Source organism: Dendropsophus ebraccatus, chromosome 6 (assembly GCF_027789765.1).
Source record: "Dendropsophus ebraccatus isolate aDenEbr1 chromosome 6, aDenEbr1.pat, whole genome shotgun sequence".
NCBI lineage: Eukaryota > Metazoa > Chordata > Amphibia > Anura > Hylidae > Dendropsophus > Dendropsophus ebraccatus.
The window spans coordinates 110,139,026-110,154,370 of record NC_091459.1 but is presented as its reverse complement, the minus strand read 5'-3'; the positions used below and the strand labels follow the sequence as shown (position 1 = coordinate 110,154,370).

Below are 15,345 nucleotides of genomic sequence, written 5' to 3'. Positions count from 1 at the left end.
CTGATATGTCCCTATAGCACATAGGGTGCTAAGAATGAAGTTCATTTTCTTACCTTGATCCTTGGCGCCATTTTGGGGAACTTTGTAGTTTATTAGATATGTAAATGAGGCGGTTTGGTGCACTTGGAATAGGACTACCACCCTCACTGACTCAGCACTCTGTAGAGACATCCCTCTTAAGGTCATTACTGCAGAGCAACGGAGGAACATCCATTAGAAAGGACAGGGCAGATTGGGGCACCGAGGGTGGTAGTCCTGCTCAGAGTGCACCAAACCTCCCCATTTACATATCTAACAACCTACAAAAGGTCCTGAAAATGGTGCAAAAGTCAAAGTAAGTAAATTACCTTCTCAGTGCCCTGTGCGCTATAGGGACATGTCAGCAGGTTAGATGCTTCTAACCTGCCCATAGTTCCCCTTTAAGGCTATAGTCACACATTGGGAAAATGACGGCCGTCATCACACATATTAGGAAACAGTAAAGGGTTAAAAGAAACTATTTTTAAATAACCACTAAACTTTATTGAAATATTCAATGATGGCCAATTTTACAGAATACATTACACAGCTGTGGTCAAAAGATGAAGAAATACTATATTTTGCAAACAATATACTGTATATATGAAACAGCATTGTATTCTATTATACATTCAGTTAGTGGCAGTAATGAAAACTTGAAAATGTACAGAGAAACCTCCAAAGTGTCACTGTCACGTATAAGAAGTTTTGACATGTCAGAGACATGGTAGGGGTCTGGGTGTTGGGAACATTATTCGCTGCTGGAACAAATCGGGAGGAGTGCTTGACTAAATGCTTCTCTCTGTTCTGCTGTAAAAGACAGACTGGTCTGTTTAGAGAGTCAGTCTTAGAGCCCTATTACACGGCATGATTATCGTGCGAAAAACCGTTAAATCCTTCTAATTTAAACAAAAATCGTTCTGTGTAATTGCAGGTAATCGTTTGTATGTCGTTGATTTAGATCTGAACCTAAAATTATCTTTAATCGTTCGCTGAAATTCCACATTTGTTTGCTCAAGTTCCACCTTTGTTCACTAAACGTTCAGTGTAATTGCACATTGTTCATTTTGCTGGGATCAGAAGGAGTAGACAATCATAGTAACGATCGTAACTAACTTATTGTTCTGTGTAATATAGTGAATGAGTTTAGGTTAACGATAAACAATCTCGTTTGCGATCGTTTATCGTTAAAAATTGCTGGGTGTAATAGGACCCTTAGGCTAAGTGCACACGGAGAAAAAGTGATGCCGCCAGCCTCCCTGTCATAATGGCAGTCTATGGTAGGCTCGCGCACCTCCTCTCTCCGTGCTGAAGAATGAACATGTTCATTCTTCAGCACGGAAAGAGGAGGAGCACGAGCCTCCCATAGACTGTCGTCATGACAGGGAGGCTGGTGGAATTCCACCACTTTTGCTCAAGTGTGCACGTAGCCTTATGCAGCAAACTGTGAGAATAGGAGGAAAGCATTTATTCGGCACATGTCCTAGTGCTCTTTTTATGTCAAAAGTGGCAGTGACTTTAATGATCACATTTACGTCTGGAAACAACTATAGTTGTGCTTGGCTCCAGATTTAGAGGAGTAAAATAAACCCTCATAAACAGTACATTTGGTAAATACCAACAATTCCAATACAGCCAGTACTACAATTTGTTGGCTAGGTGGCTCCCAGGTTAATCCTCCAGACTGGCCTGACCATCCATTGCTGCACATTTTTTGGCTGAAACCAGAACCAGGTCTTATTAGGAATAAATATATGCGTGGCTTAAAAAAATAACCTGTACACATTATGAAAAAACACAGGCACCTTGCAAGTCAACTTAGCTGCTAAGCAGTCTTTAGCAAGACTTTAGGCAGAAGGCAATGCAACTTTACTTTATTTGGGGTAAGCGACCATAAAAACATGGTAGTCCTTCTTTACTTTATCAGGAGTGCAAGGGGTGGCTCTGCTGTTATTCTATATATTACAGACAGGAATGCTTTTTTGTTCACAGCACTACGAGAATACAACCGATGGCATTATGCAAGTTGCTACCATAATGAAATGTCCAGCCTTTCCTTATGCCAGTTTGGCCAACCATCCTTCCACATTGCTAAGATTTGCATCCCCTTCCTCTTCTTTGCCGTCTCTGGCGCTACACTCCAGGAATTCTATTTTTAAAGCAAGTTGGGAGAACTCAAAGTCTTTGCCCTTTTTCCCCAGCTGTGTGGTTGTTGGTGAATTGCTGCCTTCCAAGGTGCTAGGAGCAGCGGACTGGGTGACACGAAGAGTATTCCTATTAAAGAGAACGAAGAATAAGATCAGAAACATCACAGGTTTATAACAAGCAAACTACTTTCCATCTATTGCCTCAATAACCTAAATGTCTTTGAAGGGCATCCACATACTGTAGCCATACCATCTCTGATAACTACTTACAGCCCTGAACAGAGGCGCTGATGTATCACTACGTATATAAGCTAAAGTAGAAGCTGGGTCATAACCACTGGTGACCCATATAGTCAGCCAAAATGGATGTCATCAAAATTGTCAGAAAAAAACCCAAAACAAAACAACAGAAGCCTTCCATCTTAACCCCTTAAGGACAAAGCCTGAAATGGCCTTAATGACAGAGACAAATTTTATGAATATGACCTGTGTCACTTTATTCATTAATAACTTCGGGATGCTTTTACCTATCCGGCTGATTCTGAGATTGTTTTCTCGTGACATATTGTACTTTACATTTCTGGTAAATCATAACAAATCTTTATGAAAAAAAACCAAATAATGTGAAAAAATGTGAAAAACTGCATTTTTCCAACTTTGAAACTTCTTTGCGTATACAGAAAGTGGTTATACCACATAAATTATATATTAAATAGCATTAGCAACATGTCTACTTTATGTTGGCGGCATTTATTAAACGATCTTTCATTTTTTTTAGACAATAGGAAGCTTAAAACATAAGCAGCAAATTTCCAAATTTTCAGTAAAATTTCAAAATCAGATATTTTTAGGGACCTGTTCAGGTTTAAAGTGTATTTGAGGGGCCTGTATGTTAGAAAGCCCCACAAAGCACCCCATTTCAGAAACTGCACCCCCCACACTCTGCAAAAGCATATCCAGAAAGTGTTTTAACCCTTTAGGGGAGTCACAGAAATAAAAGCTAAGTGTGTAAGAAATTTGAAAATTTTAATTTTCTGTGCAGAGATTTTATTGTAATCCAATATTTTTCATAATTATAAACCTATTACCAGAGAAATGCACCCCAATAATTATTGCCCCGTTTCTGCAGTTTATAGAAATACCCCATATGTGGCCCTATTGCGCTATTTGACGCAACCACAAGCCTCAGATACAAAGGAGCGCCTAGTGAATTTCAATGCCTCCGTTATATTTGGTCATTTCTGACTGTACCACTTCAGGTTGGCAGAGGCTCTGGGGTGCCAAAACCTAAAAAACACCCCTAAAGGGACACCATTTAGAAAACTACACCCCTCAAGGAATGTAACAAGGGGTGCGGTGAGCATTTGGACCCCACAGGTGCTTCACAGATTTTCCGAACAATATGGCGTGAAAAAAGAAAAATTTATTTTTTACACTAAAACGTTGTTCTAGCCTTCAATTTTTCATTTTCTTAAAGGGATAAGAGGAAAAAAAAGACACAAAATGTGTAGCGCAGTTTCTCCCGAGTACAGAAATACCCCACATGTGTCGATAAAGTGCCAAGCGGGCGCAGGACGAGCCTCCAAAGGGAAGGAGCGCCAATTGGCTTTTGGAAGCTGAATTTCACTGGAAAGGATTTCAAGGGCCATGTCGCATTTACAGAGCCCTCGTGCTGCCAAGACACTGGAAACCCCCCACAAGTGACCCCATTCTGGAAACTACACCCCTCAAGGAATCTAACAAGGGGCACAGTGAGCATATGGACCCCACTGGTGACGGGCACAAATGTGGAACAATGTGACGTAAAAGTAAAAAATTTCATTTTTTCACTTTCATGGCACAAATGTGCCTGTCATCAAGGGGTCCATATCCTCACTGCACCCCTTGTTAGATTCCTTGAGGGGTGCAGTTTCCATAATGGGGTCACTTGTGGGGGGTTTCCAGTGTTTTGGCAGCACGAGGGCTCTGTAAATGCGACATGGCGTTCATCATCCATTCTAGCCAAATCCAACCTCCAAAATCCAAATGGCGCTCCTTCCCTTCGGAGGCTTGCCCTGCGCCCACATGGCGCTTTATGTCCACATGTGGGGTATTTACGGACTCGGGGGAAATTGCTCTACACATAGTGTGTTTTTTTCTCTTTTAACCCCTTGTGAAAATGATAAATTCAAGGCTAGACCAACATTATAGTGTAAAAAATGTAATATTTCATTTTCACGCCACATTGTTCCACATTTGTGCCCGTCACCAGTGGGGTCCATATGCTCACTACACCCCTTGTTACATTCCTTGAGGGGTGTAGTTTCCATAATGGGGTCACTTGTGGGGGGTTTCAACTGTCTTGGCAACACAGGGGCCTTTTGAATGCAACATGGCCCCTTAAAATCCATTCCATCCAAATCCAGCCTTCAAAAACGAAATGGCGCTCCTTCCCTTCGGAGGCTTACCCTGCACCCGCATGGCGCTTTATGTCCACATGTGGGGTATTTCCGTACTCAGAGGAATTTGCTCTACACATTTAGTGGTTTTTTTTATCTTTTAGCCCCTTGTGAAAATGAAAAAATCATGACAAGATTAATGATTTAGAGTAAAAATTTTACAAAAATTACACTAAATGTTGGTCTAGCCTTGATTTTTTCCATTTCCACAAGGGGTTAAAAAAGAAAATTAACACAAAATGTGTAGGGTAGTTTCCCCTGATTACGAAAATACCCCACATGTGGATATAATGTGCCATATGGGCACAGGGCAAGCCACCAAAGGGACAGAGCGCCATTTAGAGGCTGGAATTACAAAGCTCCTGTGCTGCCAGGTCAGTAGAAACCCCCGACAAGTGACCCCATTCTGGAAACTACACCCCATAAGGAATCTAACAAGGGGTGCAGTGAGGATATGGACCCCACTGGTGACAGGCACTTACGTAGAACATGTGCCGAGAAAATAAAAAATACAATTTTTTTCATTTTCACGTCCCAAATGTGGCCGTCACCAGGGGCCATATCCCCGCTGCCCCCCTTGTTAGATTCCTTATGGGGTGTAGTTTCCAGAATGGGGTCACTTGTGGGGGGTTTCTACTGTCCTGGCCGCACAGAGGCTTTGTAATTGCATCATGGCATCCTCTAATGGGAATGGCGGCCATACCTACTTAGCTGGGGAAAAGGGACAATTCTAATTTATTTGGGGGTATTAGGGCAATTATTAGTTTATAAGGTTGGAAATGACAGGTGTCCATCAAATTCAACCTGTGTTGATACAGAGGAAGGCAAAAAACCCTCGTGAGGCAGACGACAGTAGCCTCATCACAGGGGAAAAATTCCTTCCCGACTCCATAATGGCGATCAGAATAATCCCTGGATCAACGTGACCCCTGAAATAGGAATAAGGGACAGAATTAAGATAATGTAGAACCCCAGTGACGTGTGGTGCGCCTTGGAGCGATCCAGTATGCAGAGGCCGGGGGGATCAGGACAGGTGGCACACTGGAAAATGGTGTCCTTCCTGATCCCCCTGTTACGCCACACTCCGCACTTCTTCTGGGGTCTTCTGTTCTCCAGTGTGGGGGACGTCACCTGGAAAATGTTGTCCTGGTGCGATACGGGGTCCTTCATATCCAGAAGCGCTGGGTCCGCTCCATGGCTGCTAAATATTAGGGCTCTATTACTACTTCTGATATGTTCGGATCGTGCCGCAAGCTACAGTAGCTCGGGCAGCGAGGGACCAGAAGAGGGGGCGCTGGTATAAAAGTTATCCCCGTACAGGTGGTGACCTTTATCCAGCAGTGGGAAGATCAGTTCCCGGACGATCTTCCCACTTGTTCCGAGGATGGGGGGGGAGGGGGCATCTGGGGGCTGCATTCGGGTGTCCCTTCCTACATACACTCTAAGGTTACGTGCACACTGCGGAATCGCGACAGATAACCCTTCGTGCATTCCGCAGTTGGCACCCGCCGGCGGACTGATGCAGGCACACGTCTCCGTCCGTGTCATAGACTCCATTCTATGCACGGGCGGATGGATTCCGCTCTCCGTCCAACGTGTTCATTCTTTGGACGGACGACGGATTCCGCCCGTGCATAGAATGGAGTCTATGACACGGGTGGAGACATGCGCCCGCATCAGTCCGCTGGCGGGTGCCAGCTGCGGAATACACAAGGGGTTATCCTTCGCCATTCCGCAGTGTGCACGTACCCTAAATCTGTAAGTGTACCCTGAGGTACTCTCACAGAGTTTGTAGAATTTCACACCATACCGTGATCTCTTATTGGGACGGTACTGGCGGAAAAGACGTGTCTGGGGGGCAGCGTACGCTACGCTACCCCCAGACACGTCACTGGATGATGAGGATGAATGGAGGAAAGAAGGATCCCCCCATTCATCCTCACTGGCTGTTTCGGGGTCGGGGGCAATAATAACGTATCCCTCTGACACCGAAAACACCCTGGGGGCCATCTTTATACGGGGACTAGTGTATGGGGTATGTAGTGGTGTAGTGTCAAACTTTATTCAATGTAGTGTGGTGTAATGTAGTGTTTTTTACGTGTTTTTTTTACAGTAAGTATAAAAAAAAAACCTACGCCAACAAAGGAGTTGCTGATAAATGCCGCACTTATCAGCAGACCGTGGCAGTAGAATATAGAAAAAAAAACACCCTACGCCAAAAAGGAGGAGTTGCTGATTAGCAGCGCACTTTCGTGCGATGCTGATCAACACTCAGCGGCGATAGGGTGCGGAAAATAGAAGAAGAAAAAATTTGGAAAAAAAAACAAAAAACTTTTTCTATATTCTGAATATCCCTGTAGCTGCTGATAAGTGTATTACACATATCAGCCGCTAGGGGGCAGCAGAGCGCAAAATCCGGAAAATGACGAAGCTGGAGCCGAAAATAGCCGAAAGAAGACGACGGGGAACGGCGGAAAGACCCGAAGACCGAACGGAATGACGGAGGACGCCGCAAACCCGGAAGACGCCGATCAGGAGCCCGGGACAGGTGAGTAATGTACAAATACCTGCTCTGGACCCCTCCGCTACCTAGCTGAGGGGTCCAGGGCAGGTATTTATTATTTTGCTGGACTCTGATCGCCGTGCCACCGGCCCGATCGCCGTGAACGGCCGGCCGGTTGTTCACGGCGATCGGGCCGGTGGAACGGTGACCACCATTACTTTTTACAGTAATGGCGGTCGGTGCCGTCCTCGGACAGCACCGACCGCCATTTTCTTCCGGGTCATCGATGACCCGGAAAGGTTCCGATCGCCGCTATTGGCTGATCTGAATTGATCAGCCTATAGCGGCGATCGTAAGCACGGGGGGTGTTAACCACCCCCCGTGCCGAGAAGCTATGATGGCCTGCTATGATTTATAGCAGGCCATCTTCCCCGACCGCTGTGTGTGAACACGCAGCGATCGGGGAAACATCGGGCGTAAATTTACGCCCTGATGCACTAAGTACCAGGGCGCGAGGGCGTAAGTTTACGCCCGATGTCGTTAAGGGGTTAAAGTGACATTTTTTGGGGGGGAAAAGAAAACTTCATTAAAATAAATGTAGCATTTTTTTATACATAATTTTGCATTGACTGGCAGCAGTAAGGGGTGACATGGGCCCCTCTGATGCCACTTACATTTGTGTCCATTGGTATGGAGGTTTTTTTTTTTTTTTTGTAACTAATCAAACTAACTAAAAACATACATTTTATTCTACTACTAGTAATAGCAACTTTCTAACCACCAGCGTAAGCCAGAATGTTGCCTTGGTAATAGCACAGCCACACACTTCACTAGATGACTACATGATGTACTTACAATTCCTTCTCTAGCTGCTGTTGTATGAGTTTTGCGGACTTGGCCATGGATATATCTGTTGAGAGAGAAAAAAAATATTGCAATTTATCTCCTTTGAAAGGGCAAATTATACTGCCCACTTCAGTCCTATAGGATCTCGGAAATGACCCAGAAAACCATACGCCTGCCTCAAGCTCTGGAACTGGCCACAGTGGAACAGAAGGGTGTAAGAGTGTAATCTGTCCATTGTGGCTGAAGCGGGAGGAGGGTTCACCAGCCAACATACAACAGACTGATGGTTAGGAGTCCACTGTCTTTTAACTACTAATATTAACCAAAACTACTAATAGGGGGAGATTTAGCAAACTGGTGTAAAGTGAAACTAACTCAGTTGTCCCTAGCAACCAGATTGCACCTTTCATTTTCCAAAGAATCTGTGAGGAATGAAAGGTGGAATCTGATCATGTTTGGAAATTTCCCCAATAGTCTTAGGGTATCTTAGACTATAACTCACCTTGCTTGTTGCATGCAACCAGTACTGGAGGTGCATTACGTAGCAAAGTGGCATCAGTCAGAATATGGTACAGGAACTCCGCCACCTCCTTTACCTCCCGCTGAAAGGCTGAGCTGTCCACTACAAAAATCAGAGCCCTGCAAGATTCCAGAGGAAATAATCATCAGTTACTAGGATTAACATATAAAATAACAATAGGAACAAACAATAGTTTAAAGTTCAATCCATTTTCTAAAGCATGAATGTATATAATGTATAGAAGGTCAGGTAAACGCTCCTCAAACAGGTGGAGGAAAGCACCAGGGCCTCTATAATAAAAGCACATTGTCCTATAGCTCATAACAGGATCACTGGGTTCCTGGGAATAGAAGGAGGACATATTATGGATGTATCCACAAGTATCTAAAATGCTGGGACTCTTTTCCATCGCGGCTTCCTAACCATAGGAGCAGTAAGGAACAAACCTGTTGCATTGACCTCAACAATATCTCCTCTATGATCACGGCCATAAACTGAGTTCAATGTAACTGCTGGTATTAATAGTTGTAAGCATAGGACCTGGTGGTGGGGGTCAATATTTCCTTCTCTGCAGATTTCTAGGTGATCATATAACAAACTCTATGCAATAATTATCATACTATTACAGAAATTTACATAGCTGGCTTGTATTGGGGCTCTCACCATAGCATCAAATGTCTCTACTGATTTTAATGTTTTTTTTGGGGGGTTTTTTATGGCTCAGGTGGAATCTGTGAGTCTCTGTGGCCCTTGGTGGGCAGAGTAGCCCTCTCTCTGCTTGAACTCAAACTACTTAGAATATGTTCCTTAGAATATGAGTAAACGTCACACTATACTATAGAAATGTAAGTTTTACTTCGTTGGGGAGCCCTTGGGGTTTGGTCCTGTGACAGTGGGGTTGCAGGGCTATTCTGAGGCCACCTTCCCCTGTTGTCGTCTGCCTTGCGGGGTTGGCGGTAAGCAGACCGACACAGTGTTATTTTAGTGTAGGATCTCATGTGGGCCAGAAGACCTGCACCAACATCCTGGCGGTTTTTAAATGTAGTCGAGAGGCATTAGTGTCAGCCATGGGTGTGAGTTTCAGCCATTTATTTTTCTCTAGGTTTTCATTGTATATGTTCCTTCCTTTTTGTGGCTAGCACTCCTCCTTGTAAGACCCATGTGACCCCAATTAGCAGGATGCACCTGTGCACATATGGCAAGTTCATCCTCTTTCTCCCAATCTACCTGCTAGTGCAATGGTGAGTAGTAAAACCTTGTAAAACACTCATGTTGCTTGGCGGCCGCCTTCTCCACTGGCGGCGCCTGCGGGTTGTGGGGGGGCCCAGGGGCTTTGGTCCTGTGACAGTGGGGTTGCAGGGCTATTCTGAGGCCCCCCTCCCCTATTGTCGCTTGCTTTGTGGGGTTGGCGGTCTGTGACCAGCACAGTGTTGGTTTGGTGTAGGGACTCAAGTGGGCCAGAAGACCTGCACGTGGTACATGAGGCAATATGGTTTGATCAAACTATATACCAATATTATGGCGTTGTTTCTTAAATGTAGCCAAGAGTCATTATTGTCAGCCATGGGTGTGAGGGGCAGCCATTTCTTTTTCTCTAGGTTTGCATTAGTTTTACTTAGTACTGCACCATGAACAAGAACATGAGAAATAACAGATGAACATAGATATAATGAAGTGTTGCGGTATTTAAAGCAAAATCTATTGAGGAGATACATAATTATATAAAACTTTGAAGTAGAGAAGAGAGAAATGCAGCAGAGTTTCACCTATTGTGGCTGCATCATATGGACATTATGATAATGTACACGGTAAATGAACATATGGTTCTATATCAAATCACAGCTGCCTTCATGTGTCCACCATCAACTGAACCCAATGATAATCTCCTTGCTACTACACTTGCATTTCTCTCTGCTATGATATTTAAATGACTGTGCGCTTCTTCCCCCTCGTCCTAGCAATGAGTGGGGGTCTTAACACCTGAACCCGCATGATTGTAGCTTTAGCCATGTTTCTAAAACACATCAAAAGTTTTTGGACAGTTACATTCTAAAAAATTAGGGGAAAGAATGATTATCTAAGGGAACTAGTTAATATGATGCTTACGGTAGTAAAGTTGTGTACAATAGTGTATTCTACTTGAATTATTATTTTTTCTGAAAATGAAACATTAGGTGTCAGCCTTTCTCCTGATAATATTGTGTAATGTCATTTCATACACTACCTGACTGATGTCTTGTACTGGTCCAGGAACTGGAGTCTTAGACTTTCATGGCCAGGAACATCAACCAAGGTAAAATTAGGACGCTGTGATTTAAGCAACAAAACGTTAGTTACAAAGTTTAAGGCAAAGAAAGACACCTATAAATGTATGTTATCCTATGTTAGATGGAGAAAGTCTATTCATCTGGAAAGTGTAACATACTACAAGGCTGTACAGGAGCAGGAGCCTTGTCAGAATATACCAATCATGAAATTCTTCCAACCAAAAATGTATGTTATTAGACAAAACCCAAGGAATGAGAATTGTTGTCTCCACACAGTGAAGCCAATTGTAAACGTCCCTTAAACAGCAACTATTTTAGTAGCCCCCTGGCAAAATCCGTTTTATCAAGAGTAAAATGAAGCCATTTAATAGTGGAATTATAAGCAGGTTAGACGAATCTAACCTGCTGATAGCCCCCTAATATTCAAGGGATGCAGAGGAGGAAGGTATGTCTGTTAATGTCATCCTCTGTGCCATTCCCTTGCATTTAATAGTTTGCTCCGTGGTCCGGTGAGACCTACCCTGCCATTATAGCAATGATCTGGCCAGTCCCCGTCCGACCCGCTTCAATGATTATCAAAATGTTTGCAAAGGCAGTATGTATTGGTCGGTAATGGATTATATACACACACATGTGGCAATTACATGGAATGAAACATCAGAATTCATCGATAAAGGGGGGTTTCCCAACACTTCTGTCCCTATAATCCAGTTCTACTGTATGAAGAACTGCACAAGATAAAAAAAAAAAAAAACCTAGTGCTGTCTTCACAGTCCTATCCAATTGAAAAAATAAAAAAAAAACCCTTCCTTTAGGCCAAGTATACCCAAGCTGGCTACTGTCTGAGAGTTCAGTCATCTCACCTTGTCATTCTTTCCTTTGTAAGGTGCGGTATTAAGAGAAATGGACGTCTGCGTTTGTCTGAATTGTCCAGTTAGAAGCTGAAAAAAAAAAAAAAAAAAAAAAAGGGGAAGGTGAAACAAAGTTACGATAAACCAATCTGACCCATTATTTATTCTGCTCTCGTAAGTCCAGATGACCCATGGATGCGGCTAAGGCTGAGGTCATACTGCATCCGTTTGGAGCCCAACTCAAATAGTCTGTTTTAGAAAATTGGGACACAAACACTGCATACAGCATTTATTTGTCCCATTATACAACAGACAGGGTGGAAAACCCAAAAGAACCTCTGGCCCTTGGTTTAGAGGTCCGTTCAGCTCTGTTTGAGTATAACAACAACTGTGATGGAGACTCTGACACGATGTGAGCCTAGCCTAACACAAGCAGGTAAAAGCATCTTACAGTATATACAAACCACAACTACCTATCTTCTATACATACAAGCCTAGATGAGAGCCTCTATAGAGCAAACAGCAGGCTGGGTTCACACTACGTTTTTGCAATCTGCTTTTTTTTGCTAAAAAACGGATAGAAAAAAACAGATGCATGTGTGTGCATCAGTTTTGATCCGTTTTTCCATTGAATTCCATTATAAAAAAACCCAGATCAAAATGGATCCTTTTTTTTTTTTTTTTTTAATGGAATTCATTGGTAAAACGGATGCACACACATGCATCCGTTTTTTTCCATCTGTATTTTGCAAAAACGGATAAAAGAAAAACTATTGCAAAAACGTAGTGTGAACGCTGCCTTAGGGTTCTTTTACACAGATATCTGAAACATTTTTGAAGCCAAAACCATAAACAAACTATAAACAGAGAACATGTCATAAAGGAAAGACTGAGATTTCTACTTTTTTTAAATCCATCCCTGGCTTTGGCTTCAAAAATACACCAGATAAATTGGTCAGATATCAGTGTGTGTAAAAGGCGCTCCTGATTCCTCATCCTATAACCGGATCTACCCCAGATACAGTGAGACGAGAATGCCTTACCCTGATGAAGAGGAGGGTCTTCCCAGAGTCACACAGTCCCACAAGTAGAACGGCCCGGCGGCTGCTCTGACTCCCCCGCAGCAATCTCCAGATCACTAAGGAAAAAAAGAAAAGTTATAACTCCCAACATGTTCTGATACCCAATGGGAGCTGTATATAACGACAGATCAAAGGCCGATCTGATGAAACATCTGACACAGCAAAAGCTTTATGAAGTGACGGCCATATTTCAGGATCTCTGCTTGCTGTCAGCCAATAGAATCCCTCTAGAGCTCTCATCCTGGTATATCCCTGTGTAAGCAGCTGCTGTGCTTCATGCAGAGTGGTAAGGCCTCATTCACACTTGTAGATATACAGATGTAATAGTGTATGCACACAGACTGGCAGCTACCAGAATGAATCCCTTGTTACAAAACTACAACTCCCAGCATGCCCCCAGCTGTCAGGGAATGATGGGGATTGTGGTTCATTCTAGCAGCTATATCATACATCCATATGGCAGCAGTGGCTGAGGATGGATGCGACTGGGCTCTGTGGGTCACTGCCTCAGACCCATTCAATGCATAGATGTCACATGACATCCAACCAGCCAGCTCCTATAACACTCACCCAGGCTGAGCAGCACTACAGCGAGCGCCACCACTACAGACAGCACGGTGGGGTCCTGCCGCCCAAGCTCCTGTTTGATAAAGTCCATGTCCGGCAGCCACTGGCTGCTCACACTCTCCTTCACCGCCGCCATGGTAGTCCTCACAGCACGCCTGCGCAGTACGCTAAACACTCAACAGCGCATGCGCTCTGCTCCCGGCAACGTGTCACTCGCTGCCAACCACTGAGCTGTCCTATGCGACTGACAGACGCAGTGCATACTGGGAACCGGCGCCGGAACACGTGATGTGTGCGCGCCGAGCTCTACTGTCTGTACGTGCTGACGTGCCCTGTAACCATGACAACCTGCCGTGCGTGCTCTTCCATAGTTGTGAAGAGCCAAATATTAAAGTGGTTGTCCAATTACAACTGATACAATTTAGCGGGGATTTGTTGTGGCTAGTGGACAGGATGCCATAGTGTAGCTGACACATACAGCATTGATAGCAGACTGAGCCCTGCACCTGTAGAGACTACTAATGAGTGAATAGTATTCAATTTAATAGTACGCTTTTCAAGCTATTAGTTTTCGTTCTAATATTCGAACAAAAACGCTGAAAAAAATAGATCCTCCCAGATCCCCCTGGCACTTTTATCAAGCTAATAAACATTTAGGATGGGAGGGACAGGAACTAGGAACAGGCAGGACTTAAAAAAAAAATCCTCTAACTGTGATTGGCTGGCTAAAAGGTGACCTCCTGAGTATACAAATAGTGGATTACAGATTCGTGTCACTTGCTGGTTGGAGCTAGAGAGGGAGAGACTGTGTACCAGGGGCAATAAGCTTTTAGGTGAAGTTAGGTAGGGAGGGACCCCCAAAAGCCCTTGTTAGGGCTAAAAGTATAGAAAGCAGAGATTTAGAAGGGGTTTTGGGACAGTGTGTTCAGGGTCCTATTAGACTAAGTGATTTTAAACGTTTACCGACAAACAATAAATGATTGCAAACAAGATTGTTTATCCTTAACCTGAAATCATTTACCATATTAAACAGTACTATAGTTGTTAGTTCTGCGAACGTTACTGCGAACGTTACTGCGATCGTTTATTCCATCTGATCCCAGCAAAACAATGGACAATGTGCAATTACACTGAACGAGTAGTAAACAAATGAGGAACTTGAGCGAACGATTGTAGAATTACAGCAAACGATTAGCAATTAGCGAACAGTAGTTGGCAAACGATAATCGTCCCATGTAATAGGGCCCTTGGGTAGGAAGTGACCCCCAAAAGTTAGATGCAGCCAGGCATGCTTCCCCTGGTGTCCCAGATGCATTCCAGAGGTGTTGGCATCATTTCCTGAGGGGTCATTGTGGACTTGGTGACCTCCTAGTGGTTGAATATTGATTTTAAAGTCCAGAGTATTTTTCTCCCCTAGACTAAAATGGGATTCGATATTTGATCAAAAATACGAATATCGGGAGCTATTCAAATCGAATTTCGAATTTTCAAATATTTCACTATTTGCTCATCTCTACTAGTAGAGACCATTTATTTCTATGTAGCACAATAAATAACTGTGCAATGAGCTCCCATCGATCCACAGTGTACTAGATGATTTGGGGGCATTGTTGGTTTGGAGGAGTCTGCTGGCTCTATACAACTAAAGGAGATTTGGGTACAAGCACATGGATCACTATAAGCTAATCCACATGACTGGGACAGGCAGAGAGATTTCTGCAACAGATTTCCAGCATGTGACTCCACCCATACCCATACCTCCCAACTGTCCCGGATTCCACGGGACAGTCCCGTTTTCGGGGTGCTGTCCCGCGGTCCCGGAACGGCCCCCCGTGTCCCGCATTATATGTGGCCCCAGCTAAAAAAACAATAAACCAGTAACTCACCTGTCCGCCGGCCCCAGCAGCTCCTCTCCCGGCAGAGCGCGCACTCCCGTCATCCTCCGGGGCGGGCAGCGGGGTACAGAGACACTGACTGTACCGGAAGTGACCTGCAGCCTCTGTCATGACTGTGCGCGCTCTGCCGGGAGAGGAGCTGCTGGGACCGGCGGACAGGTGAGTTACTGGTTTATTGTTTTTTTAGCTGGGACCACACAAATGGGGGGAT

The 15,345-nt window shown here is 44.1% G+C and overlaps 1 protein-coding gene across 1 annotated transcript; it reads right to left on the bottom strand.

Annotated features, from left to right (window-relative positions):
- Positions 1-497: 497 nt before the first annotated feature.
- On the bottom strand, positions 498-13,469 carry SRPRB (SRP receptor subunit beta). The gene is made up of 7 exons (XM_069975649.1): positions 13,243-13,469; positions 12,634-12,728; positions 11,603-11,680; positions 10,697-10,779; positions 8,455-8,591; positions 7,962-8,016; positions 498-2,292 (listed from the first exon to the last, which is right to left on the bottom strand). The coding sequence occupies exons 1-7, from the start codon at positions 13,373-13,375 to the stop codon at positions 2,076-2,078; spliced, it is 798 nt and encodes a 265-aa protein (XP_069831750.1). The 5' UTR covers positions 13,376-13,469; the 3' UTR covers positions 498-2,075.
- Between the last annotated feature and the right edge of the window lie 1,876 nt (positions 13,470-15,345).

Coding starts and splice junctions, on each gene's coding strand:
- SRPRB (XM_069975649.1), bottom strand. CDS start 13,375: ATGGCGGCGGTGAAGGAGAGTGTGAGCAGCCAGTGGCTGCCGGACATG. Junction 10,780..11,602: donor ACAAAGGAAAGAATGACAAG/GTGAGATGACTG, acceptor CTTAAATCACAG/CGTCCTAATTTTACCTTGGT. Junction 8,017..8,454: donor GGTTGCATGCAACAAGCAAG/GTGAGTTATAGT, acceptor CTCTCTCAACAG/ATATATCCATGGCCAAGTCC.